This window comes from Ursus maritimus, unplaced genomic scaffold (genome assembly GCF_017311325.1).
Source record: "Ursus maritimus isolate PB19 unplaced genomic scaffold, ASM1731132v1 scaffold_26, whole genome shotgun sequence".
Classification (NCBI taxonomy): Eukaryota; Metazoa; Chordata; class Mammalia; order Carnivora; family Ursidae; genus Ursus; species Ursus maritimus.
The window spans coordinates 9,070,865-9,092,047 of NW_024425119.1; the positions used below are offsets into that span (position 1 = coordinate 9,070,865).

The 21,183-nt window shown below is 46.6% G+C and overlaps 1 protein-coding gene across 4 annotated transcripts; it reads left to right on the forward strand.

The window, feature by feature from the left end:
- The first annotated feature begins 446 nt into the window (after positions 1-446).
- On the forward strand, positions 447-21,118 carry PHC1 (polyhomeotic homolog 1). Of its 4 annotated transcripts, XM_040642136.1 has the most exons (15): positions 447-578; positions 3,515-3,672; positions 5,254-5,364; positions 6,366-6,446; positions 6,987-7,136; positions 7,738-7,893; positions 12,728-13,223; positions 14,632-15,425; positions 16,264-16,411; positions 16,659-16,870; positions 17,451-17,565; positions 18,247-18,355; positions 18,544-18,694; positions 19,122-19,353; positions 20,105-21,118. In XM_040642136.1, the coding sequence occupies exons 2-15, from the start codon at positions 3,559-3,561 to the stop codon at positions 20,257-20,259; spliced, it is 3,024 nt and encodes a 1,007-aa protein (XP_040498070.1). In that variant the 5' UTR covers positions 447-578; positions 3,515-3,558; the 3' UTR covers positions 20,260-21,118. The 4 variants fall into 4 exon arrangements, with proteins under 4 accessions (XP_040498070.1, XP_040498069.1, XP_040498071.1 ...); XM_040642135.1 differs by lacking the exon at positions 447-578 and having other exon boundaries at positions 2,903-3,672; XM_040642137.1 differs by lacking the exon at positions 447-578 and having other exon boundaries at positions 2,903-3,672; positions 7,762-7,893.
- The last annotated feature ends 65 nt before the right edge of the window (positions 21,119-21,183 follow it).

Genomic DNA, 21,183 nt, shown 5'->3' on the forward strand with positions numbered 1-21,183 from the left:
TCGTCCCTCCCACCGGCGAGCAGAACTCGGAGAGAAAGAAGGGAAAAAAAGAGGAGAAAGAGAGAGCGAGAGAGGGGGAAAAAAAACCCCGGGGCCTAGAGCGCACAGGCCCGGGAGCGGCGTCGTCATGGCAACGGGCGCCGGCAGGAAACGAGGGACGCGCGGGAGGGAGCAGGGGGAGGAGGGCGCCGAGGGGAGGGGAGGGACGGGGGAGGGGTCCGGCTGCCCCGGAAGCACCTCCCCGCCAGCCCCCTCCTCCAGCCTGGCCCGCAGCCCCCGGCCTGCAGCCCCCACCCTCTCGGCCCGGCAGGAAGTGACAGGCCCGGAGCGAGCCCCGGAGGCCTGGCAGAGCCGCGGCCGGGCCCGCACCCGGAGCGGCGGGAGGGGCGGGGAGCCGCGGCCGCGCCGGGCACCTCCCACCCCGCCCTCGGCGCCCCCGCCCCTCCAGGAAGGGGAGGAGGCGAGGGGAGCCCGCCGCGGAGGCCGAGCGAGCCCCCCGCCCAGCCCGGCGACTGGGGACCCCGGCACATGAGGTGGACGCCCCCCGGGAGCACTTGGGTGCAGAGCCGGGCGCGAAGGTAACTGGGCGGCCGCGGGCTGGGGAGGGGCAGGACCTCTGGGGGCTTGGCTGCGCGGGGATGTTTCTTCAACCAGCTCCGTCTGTGTAACGCCCCAGGTACCTCCCCCAGTTTCTTTCCCTGCCTACCTCTAGCGCTTCGCTCTGCGGTCCTTCGGCTCTGTCTGTCCAAGGCTTCTTGCTATTCATTTCGCTGCGCTGGATGCCGTCTGTCCGTCACCCTACTTGCTTCTGACTGCTCATTTTCTCATTCATTTTTCCTTCTCTGACTTCGGTCCTCCCATCCAAGCATGCTGTCTGGTAATCTCCCTGCTTTTTATGGTCCGCTTGATCCCTCGGTCTCCAATTCCTTGACTTCTGTCTCTCTCCCGCTTGTGTCCCTGCTATCAGTAAGCACATTTCCCTGCTCACTTGAGTCAGTTGACTCCTGGATCCACTCTATCTGCCCCCTTCCCCCGGTGTCTTTGATTCCTCTTTGGAACCTCATTTTCATCAAGGTTCTGTATACAACAAGGACCCCTGGGCGCTTACAATCCCTGTTCTCCGGATCACTTCCATTTCTTTGGCACAGTCTTCCCCCCCCCCCCCCTTTCTCCTGCCGCCGTTCTGTGTCCCATACTTTCTACAAGACAGAGTTCTAGGTTTAGGGAAATTTATTTCCTCCCAACTCTTGGCTCAATGGACCCAGTCCCAGGTCCACTTCACTGTCTTTTTCTAGCTCCCTCCCAGAGGTCTGTGCTCCTTACCCAACCCAACCCCTACACACTCAAATACTACCTTTAAGGGTGACCGTAGTTTAGCTATTGTGGGCACCTCTGTGGATCAGCTTCTCGCACTTTCTCTTCTGGCATAATTCTGAAAATTTAAATGCACTGTGCCTCCCAAACTTTTTGTTGTTTTCATTTTCTGTATTTAATTTTGCAGTCCCAACATTGATCACAGATGAATAGATTTCTGTGCCTGGGATCCAGGAATCCTGGTTTTGATGTCAGTTTCTCCTGATTTTATTACTTAAGCCAGTACTTTTCCATCTCTATTTTCGTTCCACAATCTGAAAAAATAAATATGACTAAGACTTCCATTTTGGGGGAGATGAGGGGTCCTACAGTTTATTAGCACTTTCACCTATGAATGTAGGAGTTAATGTCTCCTCTAGCTAGTAAAGGGGTCTCATGTCTCTGAGTCCAGTGAACTAAGTCCATTGATCTGTACAACTATGCCATGCTGCCTCTAATCCTTACCCACTTTTTTTCTTCACACGCTTATAATGAGGATTCATGGGTCTGTATCTGTTTAGTGCTTTGATATTGTGGGAGAAGATAACTAGGGTTGAAGCTGCTATGATTTCTTCTCTGTGCTTCTTGGGTTATATCCATGTTTGCAGTGACTTTTGCTATACCTAAGGAAAACTGAAGAGCTGGGTTGAATACTTGAGTGATAATGATGTGATTGGATGATACTGGGAACAGAATAAGAAATCTCCCCAACTCTGTTTCCAAGGCCAAGCGGTTTGATTTTATTTACTTTGTTTTGGATGTAATCATTATGCTAAATCCATTTTAATAAAACTGTTGACAGGCCTTAGCAGAAATTCTGGTTTGATGTTTACATTCCTAAACCAAATAGTGCTTTGCTGACCTAATATTTCTAGTGGCCCTGTGCCTCCAAAGTAGAGAATATGGTGTCTAGGCCTAACAAAAGAGGAGAAAAAAAAAAGAATGAACAAAAGCCCTTATTGTCATTTAGTGCTGTTTGGAGGCATATTTCTTCTTGCTTCTCTTCTCCTGTCTCTGCTTGGTTCTTAGCAATGTCTTCATGTCTTTTTGCAAATTTTAGCGTAGACCCCAGAGGGTAAATTCTGATTACTAAAGGGAACTAAAAAGTTGAGTTTTACTTTCTTGAAGATTTTCATTGCTGTGTATTTAATATGTTCAGTACCTGGTAGTCATTTGTTAAAATAATATATTACATTCAGTTGTGAAGGCTTTTCTGCAAATGGGGGAACCGAGGTGGCAGCAGGGAAGGTGATGTGTCCAAGGTGTTTTTATTAGTAGCCTGAGCTGGAACCAGGCAGCTGTTTGGGCTGTAGACTAGCTCTTCTACCTCCTAGTTTTTCTTTTGTTTTAAAGTTTTATTTAAGTCATCTCTACACCCAGTGTGGAGCTCGAACTCATGACCCTGATATCAAGAGCCACACGCTCTTCCCAGGCATCCCTCTACCTCTAGTTTTATGACTTTCCATGATGCATTTAACATATCTGTATCTTGAGCCCCTCATCCATAAATGAGGACAGTGAACACTCAAACCGAATGACACTGCCTTCATCACAGGTGGTTTTTTTTTTTTTTTTTTGGTTTGAGGAAGCAGGCTGTGTTAACGTAAAGACTTGATACTTACCGGGAACTTCTTTAACCTCAGAAAACCGTATTTCTACAATTATATGATGGGGATAATCATATTTACCTTAAAGCATGTGAGAGGTAATGGAGATGAAGAGCCTAGGCCGTGAGAGGAGGCACCTGGTGGCTTCTCACTCCGCGGTGACCATGGCTAAGGTGATGGCGGTAATGATATTGCAGGTGCAGATAAAAATGAGAAGACAGTGACTTTTAAGTGGGACTATTTTAAACTGTTAAAAAATGTTACGGGGAATGTAAGGCAACCTTCGTTATTATGAGTCTTAAATTCTAGCCATTTGATATTTAATAGACAGTCATGAGGGAACACGTAGAGGTTTCTTTTGAGACACTGCATAGCTTTAAAAGATGGTACGGGAAGCATATGGTTGTAAGTGTGAATTACAGATTTGGTGGTTAAAGAAGCCCAAGGAATCATGGCTACTGGAAAGAAGAGGAAGAGTCTTAGATAACTCGAATAATACGAAATCATAGTTTGAGATCAGGTGTGAATTTTAATCCTTCGCTACTTCCATCTAGGTCTTGAGGCAGAGCACTGGCTTTGGGGACCCTGCACCACTATCATGGAGACCGAGAGTGAGCAGAACTCCAACTCCACTAATGGGAGCTCCAGCTCTGGGGGCAGCTCTCGGCCCCAGATAGCTCAGATGTCACTCTATGAACGCCAAGCGGTGCAGGTGAGGCTCGACTCTGAGGGGCTGTGATCTGTGAGCATTGGCTTCCAGTGGGCACGGGTGCTGGGAGGTAACTGCTCTTAGTTCCTTTCCACCAGACTGGGGGCGTTGGGTTAGGTGATGACTAACGTCCCTTCCAGCCCTGAGAATCTTAGGGGTTTACAGTAGTTCAAGCAAGCAAACAGAGAATGAGATTCCGTCTTCAAATCGCATTTTTTTTTTTTTTAATACCATTCAGTTCATGTAGCTAGATTCTAACTAACCATTTCTCTTCATGGATTGTCAGGTTTTTAATCTTTGGTCTCTCTTGTAAATCACCCTGAGTAATGGACGTATGAAACTCTTCGGAGTTTTATTTTTAGACAAATAGTAGATTCCACGCTTTAAACAATTTTGGGAATGGGGCATTTAACTCAAAATATCTTGGTTGCTGGAATAGCTATGCACGTCATAAGAATAGTTGTAATTATTAAAGAATAAGAATATAGTAATATCCTAAAGGTGACACTAAGACTGCATTACCAGTGTCATCTTTATAAACATTTACTGTAAATATTTGAAAATGCCAGTTATTGGAAAATTTTACCTGATAAAATCTTTCACAAGCCACTCTTTACTCTATTTTTCATCATTTTTTTTTAAAGATTGTTTTTTATTTATTTGACAGAGGCACAGTGAGAGAGGGAACAGAAGCAGGGGGAGTGGGAGAGGGAGAAGCAGGCTTCCTGTTGAGCAGGGAGCCCGATGCGGGGCTCGATCCCAGGACCCCGGAATCATGCCCTGAGCCGAAGGCAGATGCTTAATGACTGAGCCACCCAGGAGCCCCATATTTTTCATCATTTTCAACCAGTTGGGGCTCTGTCACCTTTGTGTCCCTAGAACATGGTCTTTTGTGTCCCTAGAATATGGTCTTTTATCTTTCTTTCTTTCTTTCTTTCTTTCATTCATTCATTCATTCATTCATGTATTTATTTATTTTTAAGTAGGCTCCATGCTGGAGTGCAATGTCGGGTTTGAACTCAGTGACCCTGAGATCATAGACCTGAGCGGAGATCAAGAGTTGAATGCTTAACTGACTGAGCCACCCAGGCGCCCCATTTTTATTTATTTTTTTTAAGTAAGCTCTATGCCCAATCTGGGCCTTGAACTCACAACCCTGAGACCAAGAGTTGCATGTTCTACCAACTGAGCCAGCCTGGTGCCCCTTCTTCTCTTTATATTATTCGATGTCCAATTTATTTTCAACTTGTCTAGTTCCAGTTCTTTTCCTTGCTATCATGTGTGTCCACATTTCATTTTGGGAATTAAGAGTTCATGTGAGTTAACATTGCTTTACTTTTCTTTATATACAAGCATAGAGCATAACAGAATTAGTTGTTTCTCCACTTCTTGAAGACTATGTGAATTTACCAGTTCTAATATAAAAATGGACAAATCAGATGTTGATTTGTAGTAGTCACTCCCCATCTTCCTTTGTTTCTTTCCTTTCCAATTGTCCCTTTCACCGGATCACAGTCATTTGCATAGAATAGGAATTAGGAGTGATTCATTCTAAGTGGGTTGATCCTCTCTTTTTCCTCTTAGGCTCTGCAGGCACTGCAGCGTCAGCCCAACGCAGCTCAGTATTTCCACCAGTTCATGCTCCAGCAGCAGCTCAGCAATGCCCAGCTGCATAGCCTGGCTGCGGTCCAGCAGGTGAGAGGTCAGCAGCCAGCTGGCCCAAGAGGGAGGGGATAGGCACTCCAGGTGGGTCGGGGCATACTGCCTCCTCCACTCCGCCACTCAGGCTAGAAACACAGTCTTGCCTACCTCCTGTCTTCCCGTGGGAGAACAAAGGGATCTTAGTTTTTGGGGTTGCAGTAGGAACTGGGAGGTAGAATGGCTGTGTTCTAGAACTGCAGTGTCCAATATGGCGGCCACTAGTCACATGTAGCTATTGAGCACTTAAAATGTAGCTAGTCCAAGTTGGGATGTATAGTTCAATTTTGGATTTCAAAGACTTAGTATAAAAAAATATAAACTATCTCCGTAGTTTGTTTTTATTGGTTATATGTTGAAATGAGATACATTGGCTTAAATAAAATAAAGTTTATTTCTCCTATTTCTTTTCACTTTTTTATTTTTATTATTTTTTAAAGATTTTATTTATTCGAGATAGAGAAAGAGAGCAAGAGAGAGCGAGCACGAGCTGGGGGGAGGGCAGAGGGAGAGGAAGAAGCAGACTCCCAGCCAAGCAGGGAGCCCCAATGTGGGGCTCGATCCCAGGGCCCTGGTATCATGACCTGAACCTAAGGCAGACGCTTAACCGACTGAGGCACCCCTCTTTTCACTTTTTAAAAACTGTGCATACTAGAAAATTATTTATGTGGCTCAGATTGTATTTGTTTTGGACAGCCCTGGGCTAGACTTATGAGTGACTCATGATATGACCTGATCAAAGGTTCTTCTTCCACCTAAAAGAAAGTGGGAGGAGGAGGAGGACAGATTACCCTATTGCCCCAGGAGGGTTATGTGGGCGTTATTAGGTTGGCATATGTGGTAATGTGAGAGTTTTGGGGATAGCGAATATAACTTTTCCTTGCTCCATAGTAGTCTCTGGGTTTTTATCTGAAATCTCTATTACATTTTGTGCCTGTGATTAGAAGATTCAGTCTCCGTTGTCTCTGCTCTCTCTTGTTTCCTTTCGCCTCTAACAGGCCACGATTGCTGCCAGTCGGCAGGCCAGCTCCCCAAACACCAGCACTGCACAGCAGCAGACTACCACCACCCAGGCCTCAGTGAGTACTGCGTCTCCCCACTGAGAGGCTTCCTGCCCTGGGGCTTCGTCTCTGGGTGGAACGACTTTGTGTATTGAGCCACCAATGGTGATTATTGCGCTTATGGTAAAAGGGAAACAACTGACCTGAATCTATATTCAGGAGTCTCAGTGACGAGGTCTAAGAAAGGAGGAAGAAAATCCTGGGGGAGAAGAGGAGATGACAAAGGAAAGGGACTAATCTGTGGGCCGCTTAACGGGAGTGAAGTCTGTTCTGTTTTGTTCCTTTTCCGTCTCAACTGGTAATGTTAGTGGTTAGGGACTAGTTTCTTTTCTTTGGTACTACCCTACAGTAGCCAGGATGGCAGTTACGGTCAGGAAGGTATTATTCATTTCCCCCTGACTCTGAAAATGGGATCGTCTGTTCTTAAAAAAAAAAAGAAGAACAAAAAGAAGAAAATGTATTCTGTTCTTGACTTTGTCCCTCTGCATTTGTCAGTGATGGGCATTTCTTTTTACGTCTCTTAAATCCTTTGTTCTGCTTCCTTTCTGTACCGCACAGATCAATCTGGCCACCACGTCGGCCGCCCAGCTCATCAGCCGATCCCAGAGTGTGAGCTCTCCCAGTGCTACCACTTTGACCCAATCTGTGCTACTGGGGAACACCACCTCCCCGCCTCTCAACCAATCCCAGGCCCAGATGTATCTACGGGTAAGCCACAGACACAACCACCATTGTTCCAAGGGCATAACTGTTATGCCCCTGGCAAAGACTTGAGTGAAAGCTGTCTGATTTAACCACGGTTGCCCAGAGACGTTACGGTACGCTGATCTACTTCCTAGGCCGTACTTACCTCTAGAAGTGATGCCCAGTATTCACGGGGAGCCTGCAGGTTGCACTGAGATCCTGAATGAGAAGGTGTTCGCCTTAATATTTGACTGAAGTGGTGTCACATATAATCTAATCTTTAAACCCGTGGGTCGAGTACCCAAATTCTAAGTGTTATCTCTTAGCCTGTCTACTTACTATACGTAAATACTTGCTCTAAAATCCTCATTGTCTCAACTTCTTTGATGTTTGACTCTTTGATATCAGTCTGTAGTTTTATGTACATTCTAGGTTTCCTTCTGGAAGATTCATCGCATATGGAGAATAAGGGTCTCCTGGGTTGGTGTGGAGAGGGGCAGGGCTTAGCAGTTTCGTATCTTCTGTTTATTTTGTCTTGTGGTCCTTCCCTTCCGTTTCTTCTGTCTTTCTTCTTCTCCTCTTGTTCTCTTGCCTTTGCTCTTCCTCTTCCTCCTCTCCTTGCCAGCCACAGCTGGGAAACCTATTGCAGGTAAACCGGACCCTGGGCCGGAATGTGCCTCTAGCCTCCCAACTCATCCTGATGCCTAACGGGGCGGTGGCTGCGGTCCAGCAGGAGGTGCCATCTGCTCAGTCTCCGGGAGTACATACAGATGCAGATCAGGTCAGTGGCAACCACTTGACCTGCGGATGGGCGCTGGGGAGGATGAAGGGACCCACCACAGACCAGGGCCCACCCCGCTACCCCACTGCGACTTCTCAGGAGTCTTATTTTTTCTCCCCTTTTCTTAATCTCTATAGAACTCGAATCCCTTGTAACTTTTGGGTTATTTGAGTTAGGAAGGGAGGTGGAGTTGACTGAAAACAGCCCTGTGGATCTGGGAAGCCTTATTCTCAATCCAGGGCAGATTTCCTTGCATTCTTTTAGCCCTGCATGGCTCAGTTTTATTTAGGAGGTCTTAATTCTCTTTCTCTGCGGTACTCTTAAAGTAAGGGATGAGTGAGGGAATTCTGCAGTTAGGAGGTGTGAAGCCCACCTGGCTGTTGCTGGAAGGATGTTCGATTCCTTCTCTTTATGAGTTCCTGTGGCTGCCGACTCTCAGTAGTCTGTTTCTGCTCGCTGTGTGCCCAGGAAAGTCTTTCTCACTGTTGCTTCCCATGCCTTACCCCCCAAATACGTACATATATTTCGAGCCTGAAGCTTTTGCTTCTTATGGATGGAATAGAAATTGGGATCTCATAATAACTTTTTTCATTCTCTTAGTTTATCAGTTAGCAAGTAAATATTGAGGTTGAGCTCTGTCTACTGATGTGCTCCAATATATACTAGAAACTTGGGAAGCTTGAAAAGAAAGACAAGTCAAGTCTTCAGAGATCTTAGAGAACAAAGAACTCCAAAGATCTTAGAGCCCCAAAAAGTACAAAGTAAATGCTACTAGCTTGGAGTGAAACATGAGTTTAGAGAAGAGTTGGCTGCATTCCTGCTCGGTGACTTTTGGGATACTTGAGCAGATTCTCGAAGGATCCGTAGGATTTGATTCAGAGTTAGAAGAAAACTGGAGAGAGAACAGTGTGTGTAAAGGCAGACTCATGTGACTGAGTTGGGGATGAGTGGATAAAGTGCAGACAACACACCTGATGGTAGAAAAAGTCATTGTCAAGGTGAAGTCGAAAAGCCAAGTGACTTCATACTAGCAGGGTCATGGCTGGCTGTTGAACAGCAGATTAATAGGATAAGGAAAATACTTTGGAAAGAATCATCCAGGAACATGTACCTGGAGAAGAAAGAGAAGTTAAGGAACCTAGTAAGAGATTTCTTGGGGGTCATTTAGTTACTAGGGTAAGACCTTTGTTTTAGACTGTGGTAATAGCAGTGGGATCAGAGGATGAGGTTGAGACTAGTTTCATATCCAGTTCTTTCATTTATCCATCTCTTTTTTTTTTTATTTTTTTAAATTAAAAAAATTTTTTTAAATGTTTTTTTATTACATTATGTTAGTTCATTTATGTCAATATGTGGAGGGACAGAATAGTGGTTGAAAATGTGAATCTGATGTTTGGGTCCGATTCCAAGTCCACGACTTACTGTGTGACCTAGGCAAATGGCCTAACATCTTTTTCCAGTTTCTTCCTATATAAAATAGCTATTGTTAAACACCTACCTCGGGGTGTGTTAAGGATTAAATGAGTTAGAGATTACACATCACTGAAGCACCAGACATTAAACAAAGAATCACCCGAATGGTTTAATAATTGCTGCATTAGAAAGTCTAGAGTGCTCTGAAAACACAGAAAGAGACCTAATTCAGCCTTGGGACCGGGGTGAAAGTCAAGAAGACCGCCCCGAAGAGTGCCATAAGAGAGTGGCAAAGGCAGGGAAACCTTAGGTCCAAATACCTCCAAAGAGGAGGGAAGGAGCGCTGTATATTTGAGGAACTGAAAGAAGACCTGCGTGCCTGGAGTTCGGCAGCGGGGATGGAGATGGTCTGGGGAGGTAGGAGAAACTTCACCCTGCAGGGCACTGGGGGCAGTGTTTAGGATTTGGGGCTTTATGCGAAGGGTGATGGGATACTACGGGAGGATTTTAAACTTGGAAGTGACATGGAGAGGTTCCAGGCTTGTTCATTTGTTTGTTTAAAGCCTATGTGGGCTCCTCTGTGGAGAATAAATGGAGGTGGTGTGAGTTTGAATCTAGGGAGTGTGAATCTGGGGAGAACAACAGTTTTTAGGGGAAAGATGGTGTTTGGGTTAGGCAGTAACAACGGAGATGGCCAGAAATGAATAGATTTGAGAAAAACTTAGAAGATCTTTGAAAAAGGAAAACCGATTCCGTTGAGGGAGGTGCCAGAGATGACGTGTGACAGCAGTGAGGTAGCTGCTTAGTGCTACTTAGGAGATGAAGAATGTTGGAGAAGCGGATTTAGGGTGAAGTTAACTTTTGGATGCCGCGGTCTAGACGTGCTTGTTCGTCACTGGGTCCCGAGGTCGGCAGTTTTGTATATCTGGTACTTGAGCTGAGAGGGGAGGTCTGAGTTGGAGATACACATTCAAGAGTAGTAGACACCTAGATGATAATCGAAGTCAGGAGAGCATTTGGCATTGCTTAGGGACAGGTACGGATTGACAAGAGAAAAGCCTTTAATTAAGGTGGAGCCCTGAGGGTTAGGACTGTTCACATTCACTGCATCTATGCTCACTACCCAGCCATTCCTCAGGTGATACTAGTTTGGCTTCAATCCCCCCCAAACTCCACTGAAATGGTTCTCCATCCATATTAGTACCTCTTTCTTGTCCTCTCCACTGAGTTTGACAGAGGACTCCCTGCCACTTCTAACATTCTGTTCCTTTGTGTTCATGACACCACACAATCCAGGTTTTCCTGTTTCTCTGTCACTCTTTCCTTACTCCCCTCTGCCAGTTCATCAGCCTCTACTCGACCTTGAACTGTTCTCTTTTCTAAGGAATGTGAACAGTTCTTACCAGTTTAGCAGTAATAGGAAAGGATGGAGCTGGGGTTGGAGGAGGGGGGTTCAGGTGTGATTGGAGGGCGCCTTTAGTGGAGAGGTTGAAGAGACAGGAAGGAACTGATAGTACAGGCTCCTTGAGAAGGAGGAGGGCTGGGGCCGTGCGTGTGGAGAAGGATTTGGTAGGAGAGAGATAGAAGGGAGAGCAGGGAAAAGGAAGTGGTGGGGCTTTATGAGGGGAACGGATGGAGTCGGTGACGGAACTTCTGAAGTGTGCCATGTAATAGTTTTATTGTCTCTGCAGGGGGGGTGAGGAAGAGGAGGAAGAGCAAGTGGTTCTGAGGTAGATCGGGAGACTAGGAAAGTTCTAAGTAGTCATTATAGAAAGCTGATTAGAAACAAACTATATAATTGCCGGCTCACATTAAGCCCTCAGCAGCCCGTCCTAATTCTTGTAAATCTCTCTCGAAAGCTCTCCCTTCTTTACTGACTGCTTGCCTGAACTCAGGTTCTTTGTATTGTTTGCCTGCATTACTGTACTAGTTTTCTAATTGGTCTCTTGACGTCAGCCTCGTCTACCTCTAAGCATCTTCCATATTACTATCAGGATAAGTTTTTTAAATAAGAAAATACATGTTATTCGTAACGTTATTTTATATATATAATATGTATATATGTATTTGTATTTAAGTTTATAAGGTCTTTGTGCTGTATGTGATTTGGGGAGAATACTCTCTTAATAGCTTATCGTAAGATCCATCCGTATTGTTGCATGTCACTGTATTTTATTAATTTTGATTTCTATGTAGTATTGAACCGTGTGAATATACTGCAGTTCATTCATCTTCTCTTCTGATAATGGCCATTTGGGTTGCTTCCAAGCTTTCGTTAACTATGAATAGTGCTGCCGTGAACTGTCCTACACATGCCTCCTATGGTCTACAGCAAGAGTTTCTCTTGTAGAATTCCTGGATTAGAGGGCGTGTGGATGTTCAACTTTAGGATAGGACGCCAAACCATTTTCCAAAGCGGTCGTACTGATTTACGCTTCTATCAGCAATGTTTAAAAGAATGTTTCAGCTATAGAGTTGATGATGTTTATTCTGATTAATATTGTTCAGTGGCTTCCTGTTATCAGTGAAGTGCTCATCAGTCCCCTGTTCGTCTTCTGGAGTACTTACTATGTCAGGCACTGTGCTAGGTGCTGGAAATATAACAGTGGGGAAGACGGATAAACCTTCTGTTCCCGAACGGAAGTTCAGACTCTCCTCATTTGAACACACCAAGCCCTTCCTGACCTGGCGCCTTTCTACCTCCCTGGCCTCAGCCTGTCTTCCTAGCTTCATTTCTTGCCGCTCCCTCTAACTCACCCCGAACATAATGAAATATTTATAATTTCCAAAAGTGCTGTGCTCTTGGCTCGATCGTCTTCCAAATGTTGTTACCTAGGTCTTCAGACTTCGCTTTCGCTCTCACCCGTGGGGTCTCAGGTGAAACAAAAGACTGCCTCAGGAAGTCTGCCCTAATCTCCCCGGTGTGAGTCTGGCTTCCTCCTCTGTGCTCCCTTGGCACTTTGTGCATCTCTCTGCATAGTATGTCAGGGTGAGCGGTGATTTTCTTGTCTGTCTTTTCTGGCAGAAAGTACTCAGTAAGAGCAGGGACAGTGTCTTTTGTCCCTGCATTTCCAGTATCCAGCATAGTACCTGAAGCATAGTAGGTTATTTGGTCGATGTTGAATGAATGAACAGAGAAGAAAGGGAAAATTTGAGACATTTCGAAGGAATAAATGAGCAAGTTGCTGATAGATCTGACAGTGAAAGAAGGAGACTGAAAATCAAATAGGATTCAAGAGTCCCTCCCTGGGTGACTGGAAGGACTTTAATGTATGTAGTTGTAAAGGTGGGGGGACAAAGTTTGAGGGAGGGCTGGGGAATGTTGTGGTTGTCTTCACTGCTTCTGAATCAGTCACAGAAGTCTTTGACCTTCATGCCTCCTGTTCCCCTTTTCTCAATATATCTTTTTCTTATCTTTCAGGTGCAGAATTTGGCAGTGAGGAACCAACAGGCCTCAGCCCAAGGACCCCAAATGCAGGGCTCTACTCAGAAGGCCATTCCTCCTGGAGCCTCCCCTGTCTCTAGCCTCTCCCAGGCCTCTAGCCAGGCCCTCGCTGTGGCTCAGGCTTCCTCTGGGGCCTCGGGCCAGTCTCTCAACCTCAGTCAAGCTGGTGCGGGCAGTGGGAGTAGCATCCCAGGGTCCATGGGGCCAGGCGGAGGTGGCCAGGCACCTGGGGGCTTGGGTCAGTTGCCTTCCTCAGGAATGGGTGGGGGTGGGAGCTGTCCTAGGAAGGGCACAGGAGTGGTGCAGCCCTTGCCTGCAGCCCAAACAGTGACTGTGAGTCAGGGAAGCCAGACAGAAGCAGAAAGTGCAGCGGCCAAGAAGGCAGAAGCAGACGGGGCTGGTCAGCAGAACGTGGGCATGAACCTGACACGGACAGCTACGCCTGCTCCCAGCCAGACCCTTATTAGCTCAGGTAAGCCGTCACCTCTCACAATAACGTCATTGTTCTCTCAGAACTTGTTTGCAGTCTTCAGAGTACCTTTCTTTGCCATTTTGCCTGCTTCTCTCGGTCCCAGAGTAGGGGAAGGAAAGAAAATCCCATCGGTCTTGATCATATTAGTCCAGGGAGAGAAGAGGACAGGTAACAGAGGTAGGCAGCAATCGGTTTACAGATTGCTTTGTCCGCTTCTTCCCAGGCCCTGAGTTTGTTAATTTTCCCACCCCACCCCTTCGTTCACCCAGTTCTTACTGAATCGCCTACTGTGTTGTAGGAGGTGTTAGGGATGCAATCTTTGACAAACGGATTCCTTGTCCTCATGGAGCTTACGATTTAGCGTAAGGGATGACTTCTGTCTTCGCTCTGTTCGGTGATGATGAGTCGGACCAGGGTAGAGCGGGGACGGTGTAAGTGCCTTAGAGCACTTAGGACTCGCAGATGGAGCCACGGTCTAATCTAGTCAACTTGTGATCATCGGTATCAACGATAAGGATAAAAAAGAGTAATAATAACCCCAAATGGTTTGTAGTTGCTTTTAGACTGCGGTTCCGTATACTTAGATGTGTGCACCTTGCTTGGTAATGTTTTACCTGCCTTTCCTCTAGCGCTTTAGTTGTTGCTATATTTGGATGATTTACTTACAAAAAGTGAAGAGTTAATCATCGGTTGTACTACTACCTCGTCTTTACATACTGTAGCACTCTATTTCCTAAGTGCTTTCATCTCACATACGCTCTCTGGACAATCTGGGAGAGTAGGGAGTGGGGGAGATTGTCGGCTCCACCTGCAGTGGAGGAAACTGGGTTAAGGCCGGGCCTACAGCAGCTGACTCTTAAGACTTCTCGTAGGTGGTGACCTAAACCGATGAGTCTGAAAAACCGCGGCATTCACGGGAAGATGTTGGAATCTTTACCTCTGTGAACATTTATTCTCTCAGTGACCATTAAGTCTTTCTCATGTGCTGGGCACTGGGCTGGGTTTTAGGGATGTAAAAATGAATAAAGCAGGGACTCAGCCCTTGAAGAACTCAGTCTAACCATACGGGAGATGGGCCAGCCATTCTCCTTTGCTGGGTCAAACTGATAGGATTTTGTATAGCAAAGTAAATGAAAGTGAGATGGCTGCAAGAAATTACTGAGGCCCGTGAAATGATTGGGCAAGGGACTTCTTCCCTTGAGGTCCTTAATTATGGAGAGAGATAGTTGCTAATGTCTGACTCAGAGGAAAGTATGAATGAAATGAGCTCTCGGGTCCTTCCAGGTTAGATTTCCATTCACTGTGTGATACCAAAGCTACGTACACCGTGGAAAGGTGATTTCACTTTTATTTGTAACGATGATGATTTTCCGCCCTCCTTTGTTCCGTCCTGGGCTTACTGCCGTAGCCACCTACACGCAGATCCAGCCCCATTCCCTGATTCAGCAACAGCAGCAGATCCACCTCCAGCAGAAACAGGTGGTAATCCAGCAGCAGATTGCCATCCACCACCAGCAGCAGTTCCAGCACCGGCAGTCCCAGCTCCTCCACACAGCCACACACCTCCAGCTGGCCCAGCAGCAGCAGCAACAGCAGCAGCAGCAGCCGCCGCCCCCGCCGCCCCCGCCGCCAGCCACCACCCTCACTGCCCCTCAGCCACCGCAGGTCCCACCCACTCAGCAGGTCCCACCTTCCCAGTCCCAGCAGCAAGCCCAGACCCTGGTCGTTCAACCCATGCTTCAGTCTTCACCCTTGTCCCTCCCACCCGACCCAACCCCCAAGCCACCCATCCCCATCCAGTCCAAACCACCTGTGGCACCTATCAAGCCTCCTCAGTTAGGAGCTGCTAAGATGTCAGCTACCCAGCAACCACCACCCCACATCCCTGTGCAAGTTGTGGGCACCCGACAGCCGGGGACGGCACAGGCGCAGGCTTTGGGGTTGGCACAGCTGGCGGCTGCCGTACCTACTTCCCGGGGGATGCCCAGTACTGTGCAGCCCGGTCAGGCCCACTTGGCCTCCTCACCACCTTCATCCCAGGCTCCTGGGGCGCTGCAAGAGTGCCCTCCCACGTTGGCCTCGGGGATGAGCCTGGCTCCCGTGCAGGGGACGGCCCATGTGGTAAAGGGTGGGGCTACGACTTCCTCACCTGTCGTGGCCCAGGTACCTGCTGCCTTCTACATGCAGTCTGTGCACCTGCCGGTGAGTGACGGCTGATGGTTTTGAGGGCACGGTCACCCTTGAGTAGACCTGGGGCTCAGTGGACATGGAGTGTAACTTAGGAGGAGAGTAAAGAGTTGGGAAGGTTGAGATACTGATATTTATCATTTTACCTTCTTTACTTCCTTAGAAGCCCCATCTCCAAATACAGCCATACTGGGGTTAGGACTTAGGATTTGGGAGGGGAGGGGACCACAAATATTCAGTCCATAACAATTACATAATTAATGTGTGTGAGTGAGTGAGGGAGCATGTGTGAGCGTGTGAAAATGGTATTGCATCAGCTCCTCTGTTAATCATTGCATTGTTTTGTCTGTGACAACTATTTGTTACAAACTGTAAAACTGAAAAGATACTAGTATGTGCTGCTTTTGTAAGAGAAACTTTGATGAAAGGTAGATACTGGTATTTATTTGTTCCTTTTGTAGGAGAGAGACATTAATGTATATAAAAATCTATACTTCATACTCCTAAATTTGCTACTGAAATCATTCTGGGCTTTTGGATTTGTGCTGAGTTAAATCAAGATAGCCTTAATCACGTTAAATCGGTCTTTAGAAAAACAGTGGTTCTCGGTTGGGCCATAATGAATCCAGGATCCTGAGGTGTAGGTCAGGACTAAATGTGACATTTTCTTTTGTCCTGATGTAGAAGATATGCTTCTTGGGAGAGACCGGGAATTTTAGTGTACCACGGGAAGTACACTAAATTGGGAAATCTGGAACTAAGAACATTTTCACTGATAGTATGGGAGTCATTGAGGTTCCTTATTATCCTTCACTCACAAATCTTGGTTTCTTTCCTGTTCTTCACTTTATAGAGCAAACCCCAGACACTGGCTGTGAAACGCAAGGCAGAGTCTGAGGAGGAGAGAGACGATGTCGCGACATTGGGTTCAATGCTTCCAGCCACGGCATCTCCAGTAGCTGACAGCCCAAAGGCCATGGAGGAGAAGAGCAGTCTTGGAGGTGAGTAACCGACTTCCGCAGTGCTGTTGGAGTGCAGAGATTAGAGACCTGTTCTGAGTGAGCTCAAAGCTAAATATGGCTCCGTAGAAGACGGGCCTGAACTTGGTGGACTAATGCGTAGACCCAAACACAGGGACGCCAGGGTGAATGGTCAAAGGTGAACATGTACCACTGTGGAGGACCGGACCGGCTTGGCTAATCGATGGATCAGTTGCGGCACCCCTATCTGTTCCTTAATCTGTTCCAGAGAAAGCGGAACCAGTGACTGGTGTGAATGCTAACCCTCCAAGCAGTGAACTAGTAGCCTTGGCTCCTGCCCCATCCGCACCCCCTCCTACACTAGCCATGGTGTCCAGACAGATGGGCGACTCAAAACCCCCACAGGCCATCGTGAAGCCCCAGATTCTCACCCACATCATTGAAGGCTTCGTTATCCAGGAAGGAGCAGAGCCTTTCCCGGTGAGGGCAGGGCCATAAGGTGGGACTTTCAAGTGGGGACTTGCCCTGATTTTATCTTTCCAAAGTCCACTAAAATCAAGTCTCAGAACTATTTAATTATTAGAGAATGGTTCAATTCTACTGTTTGTATGGTTAATTGTAAAGAAGGAAGGGAAGGGGGGAAGGAAAGAATTTGTGTAGACCAGCAAATGAAAATGTTGGGAAGAGGAGAAGGAAGAAGCTGTAATGTTTAGTTACACAAACTAGGCTGTATCATAATGAAGAAATTTGTGGTAGAGAAGTTAAGGGACTTTCTAGATACAGACGGGTTGCAGAACTAGGACTAGAACACAGGTATCTGCAACTCTGGAAGGAAAAAGGACAAGATAGGGAGCCAAGGTAGGAACCTGTTTTCCAGTGGCTCATCTGAAAAGAGCGTTAGGGCCTCTTGACTGCCACGTTGAAAAATGTTTCTCTAAACCAGACTTGGCCATTAACTCTGAGAACCAGGCAAAGACATGGCAGTGAGAAATACTGGGGAAAGTTCTAGAGAAGCAGAAAGGAATTCGGCTAACTTAACTGTAAACTTTTTCTGGCACAGGTGGGTTGTTCTCAGTTACTGAAAGAGTCTGAGAAGCCACTACAGACTGGCCTCCCGACAGGGCTGAATGAGAATCAGTCAGGGGGACCCTTGGGAGGGGACAGCCCATCTGCTGGTAAGTATTTATTTGGAGACCCGTCTGGGGAAGGAGGCTCAGGGAGCTGTGTTTGAGGACTCAGTGTAAAATGGTAATTATTTAAAGTGGGGGTTATACAAAGTCCATCCATACACAGGAACTGTATTAGATATCAGAATGTATAGAATCACACAAAAGGAGTTCCCTAGAGGATTGGGGTAATTTTATCAGGCTAATCTGAATCTTATTTACTGATTTACTGTAAGGAAGGATGTATCTTTTAAAAGATGATCTAAAATAGGATATTTCTTAATTTCCATTTCTCCTTATTCTAGGTTTTATAATCTATGTTAAGGACTCTTGTTTACATTTGTCCCACTGCTTTTGTAAACTTTTGTTGGGAGAGGGATCCTGTATCTTTCTAGTTAGTTATTAGTTCCTCTCTCCTATTCTGAAATGTAGTCTTGTCTGCAGTCTGAGAGTATGAATTGAGATAAAGTTAGTCATCGAAAATGGAAACCAGTCTAGTTTGTCAGGAAGACCATGTTTTTGAGACGTGTCTTTATAGTTTTGGATTCTGAACTTTGTCTTAGAGATTCCGAATTAGGTTGTGTAGGTCTGTGGGGGCCAACCCTCAGTAATTAGTCAGCTGTGGGCCTAACGATGGCCCGAGCGGCAGCAGAACCAGGGAGGAGTCTCCAGGGATGCCTTGTTTTCCAGAGCTAGATAAGAAGGCGAATCTGCTGAAGTGTGAGTACTGCGGGAAGTATGCTCCTGCCGAGCAGTTTCGCGGCTCCAAGAGGTTCTGCTCAATGACGTGCGCTAAGAGGTACACCGGTTCCTCCATCTAACAGTGGGCCCCTTCCCTAGGATCGCTGCACAGCTCATGTTTCATGTCGTCTTCGCTTTCGTGTTCTTCCCCAAGTCGGTTCTTAAAATACCAGTTCCCACACAGCGCAGCTAGCCAGGTGGGCTTCTCTAGTGCCGCTGACATCCCGTACACGCCCCGACTTGTAGGTATAACGTGAGCTGTAGTCACCAGTTCCGGCTGAAGAGGAAAAAGATGAAAGAGTTCCAAGAAGCCAACTATGCTCGCGTTCGTCGGCGTGGACCCCGCCGTAGCTCCTCTGACATCGCCCGTGCCAAGATCCAGGGCAAGCGCCACCGGGTGAGCTTCCGTTGCACAGCCAGCTGCTTTTAAAATGGTCCCTTTTCCTTCCTCTTTCCTTTGCCCAGGTAAAGAGTATGAGACCAGAACTGAGTTTTGTATTGATGGCATTACTCCAGATTCCAAGAGATCCTGACTCCTTGTCTCCTCACCTGATGGCTGGTTCCTGTATCCGTTAATTATTACATTAGACAAAAGCTAGATCGATTGTTGGAAGAAGGGGAGAATCAAGAAACTGGTAGTTTATACTTAAAAGTTACTTGAGAGTAGACTAGTGACTCCGGGCATTTGCAAACGAAGTAGTTTCTTCACTGTAATCCTAGTTTTTCCTCTATGCCCAATATTAACCCAGAAGGGGTGAGGGGCGAGGGAAAGAAACCTCCTGACACTTATTCATGACGTCACTGCTTTGTGACGTTCTCCATAGGGTCAAGAGGACTCTAGCCGGGGTTCAGATAATTCCAGTTATGATGAAGCACTCTCTCCAACATCTCCTGGGCCTTTATCTGTGAGAACTGGGCATGGAGAACGTGACCTGGGGAACCCCAATACAGCGCCACCAACACCGGAATTACATGGCATCAACCCCGTGTTCCTGTCCAGCAATCCCAGCCGCTGGAGTGTAGAAGAGGTGTATGAGTTTATCGCTTCTCTACAAGGTAGGAGGGCCTATCCAGTAGAACCCAGATCACATCCAGTTTTACTTTTCTTTAGGTTATCCCACGTGGGCCTCTGACAGGGAACAGAACTGACTTAAGCAATAGGTACTTAAGTGTGGTATGACGAAGGCTCCATTCTTCCTATTGGCCACAGCCTGGTCCTTAATTCCCTTTTGTGCTGACGGTCCTCTACCGTGTCAGCAGTCTTGCAGTGTTTGATTTTCACTTTTGTATTTCTTACCAATAATTTTTAGATGTGTTTTTATATGTGATTTTGTGATAGCTGTCAAGGGGTTAGGAAAGTAGGGGCCATTGTTACCGCCCCCTTCCAGGCAGAACTATTTATAAGCTATTCTTGACGAAGGATGGTTTTCTCCAGGAAGAAAATCACCTTACCCTTTTTGCCATTTGTCTGAATTCTGGGCCCTTAAACAAAAATGTCAAAAAGGCTCTGAACTTGCTAGCGTAAAAGAAAACATACGATTTTGCTCCTTCCCTTTTCTCCCTCAAGCTATTTGAATGAAGTTAGTTCTGTGATTGAATGACTTTGTTGTTCTTCCTTTCTCTTGGCTTTTTTAAATAGCCAGTTTCTCTGTCTGGTTTCCTTTTACTTCCAAAGCTTGTCACCTCACACTATTGCGTTCCTGAATTTAGGATGAGTACTTTGGGATTAAGCACTGCTGGCTTCCCCCTCCTGCCCTCTGGTGCCACCGCGTAGTTTCTCATATGTATTCCCACCACTTCCCTCTAGGCTGCCAAGAGATTGCAGAGGAGTTTCGTTCCCAGGAGATTGATGGACAGGCCCTCTTATTACTTAAAGAGGAACATCTTATGAGTGCCATGAACATCAAGCTGGGCCCTGCCCTGAAGATCTGCGCCAAGATAAACGTGCTCAAGGAGACCTAAGGTGGCCCTCTTGCACAAACGAGCCTAAGGCAGACACTCTCCACCGTCCAGGTTATAACCTGGTACCAGCAGACTTTACAGGGAAGAAAGAGCTGTTCCAATTACGTAAATCTTCTGTAGAGGGGATTACTGAGACAGGGAAGAAAAGTGCAAGAATTGGTTGCTGGTGCTACATTGCGGCAGCTGTGACATTTTCTCTGGTTCTACCTTATTTTTTTAAAATTACAGTTCTCACTTTTCTCACCTACCCTAATCCAATCTTCATAAAAGAGGCAGTCTAGAGAACTAGGACTGCTCAGCCTTATCCTGGAGTGGAGTATCTAGCCAGGGTCTCAGTTCTCCAAGAGGAATAGACAGTACGGTAAGGTAAGGAAGCGGGTGGGACGTAGGTGTGCCTCCACAATGGGAGAGGTAGGGTTTTTCTAGCTTGTGTGACACAAGTAGCGACATCTGGTACTCACTCTCTTCCTTGCGGATTGCCCAACTGTGGCTGTGGCCCAGAGTTTTCTTTGTTGTCACTCCCTTAGTATCGAACGTTTTCTCCTGCATCCATGGCAGGGCCACCTGCCGGTGCAGAGACTTGGTTGGCGTCATTCTGATGTGCGGCAGGGGCCAAAAGGTGTGTGGTACACACGTGGCTGTCATTCTTTCTGCACCCCCTGCTCCCTTCAGTTTCCCTGTTGTGTCTCCTACCCTGCCTTTCTTTTCAATTCCAACTCTGCTCTGTCCTATAGCTTTATTAAAACGGCAGTGTGTGGGGCTGAGGTCAGGAGTATAAGTTTACCTGCCTTAGGCGCTATTCCTTATACAACAAAAATATTAAATATTTTTTTCCTCCTCAGTAAAAGGATAAAAATTGGTCTCAGTTGTCTCTTACTCCATTCCAGTGTCTCTACCCTCTTCTTTCATACAAAAGACTAGGGC

Bases quoted from the DNA above. Each gene is read 5' to 3' on its own strand.
- PHC1 (XM_040642136.1), top strand. From the start codon at position 3,559: ATGGAGACCGAGAGTGAGCAGAACTCCAACTCCACTAATGGGAGCTCC. The intron at 17,566-18,246 runs GTAAGTATTTAT...CTTGTTTTCCAG, and splicing joins AGGGGACAGCCCATCTGCTG to AGCTAGATAAGAAGGCGAAT. The intron at 18,356-18,543 runs GTACACCGGTTC...CCCGACTTGTAG, and splicing joins TCAATGACGTGCGCTAAGAG to GTATAACGTGAGCTGTAGTC.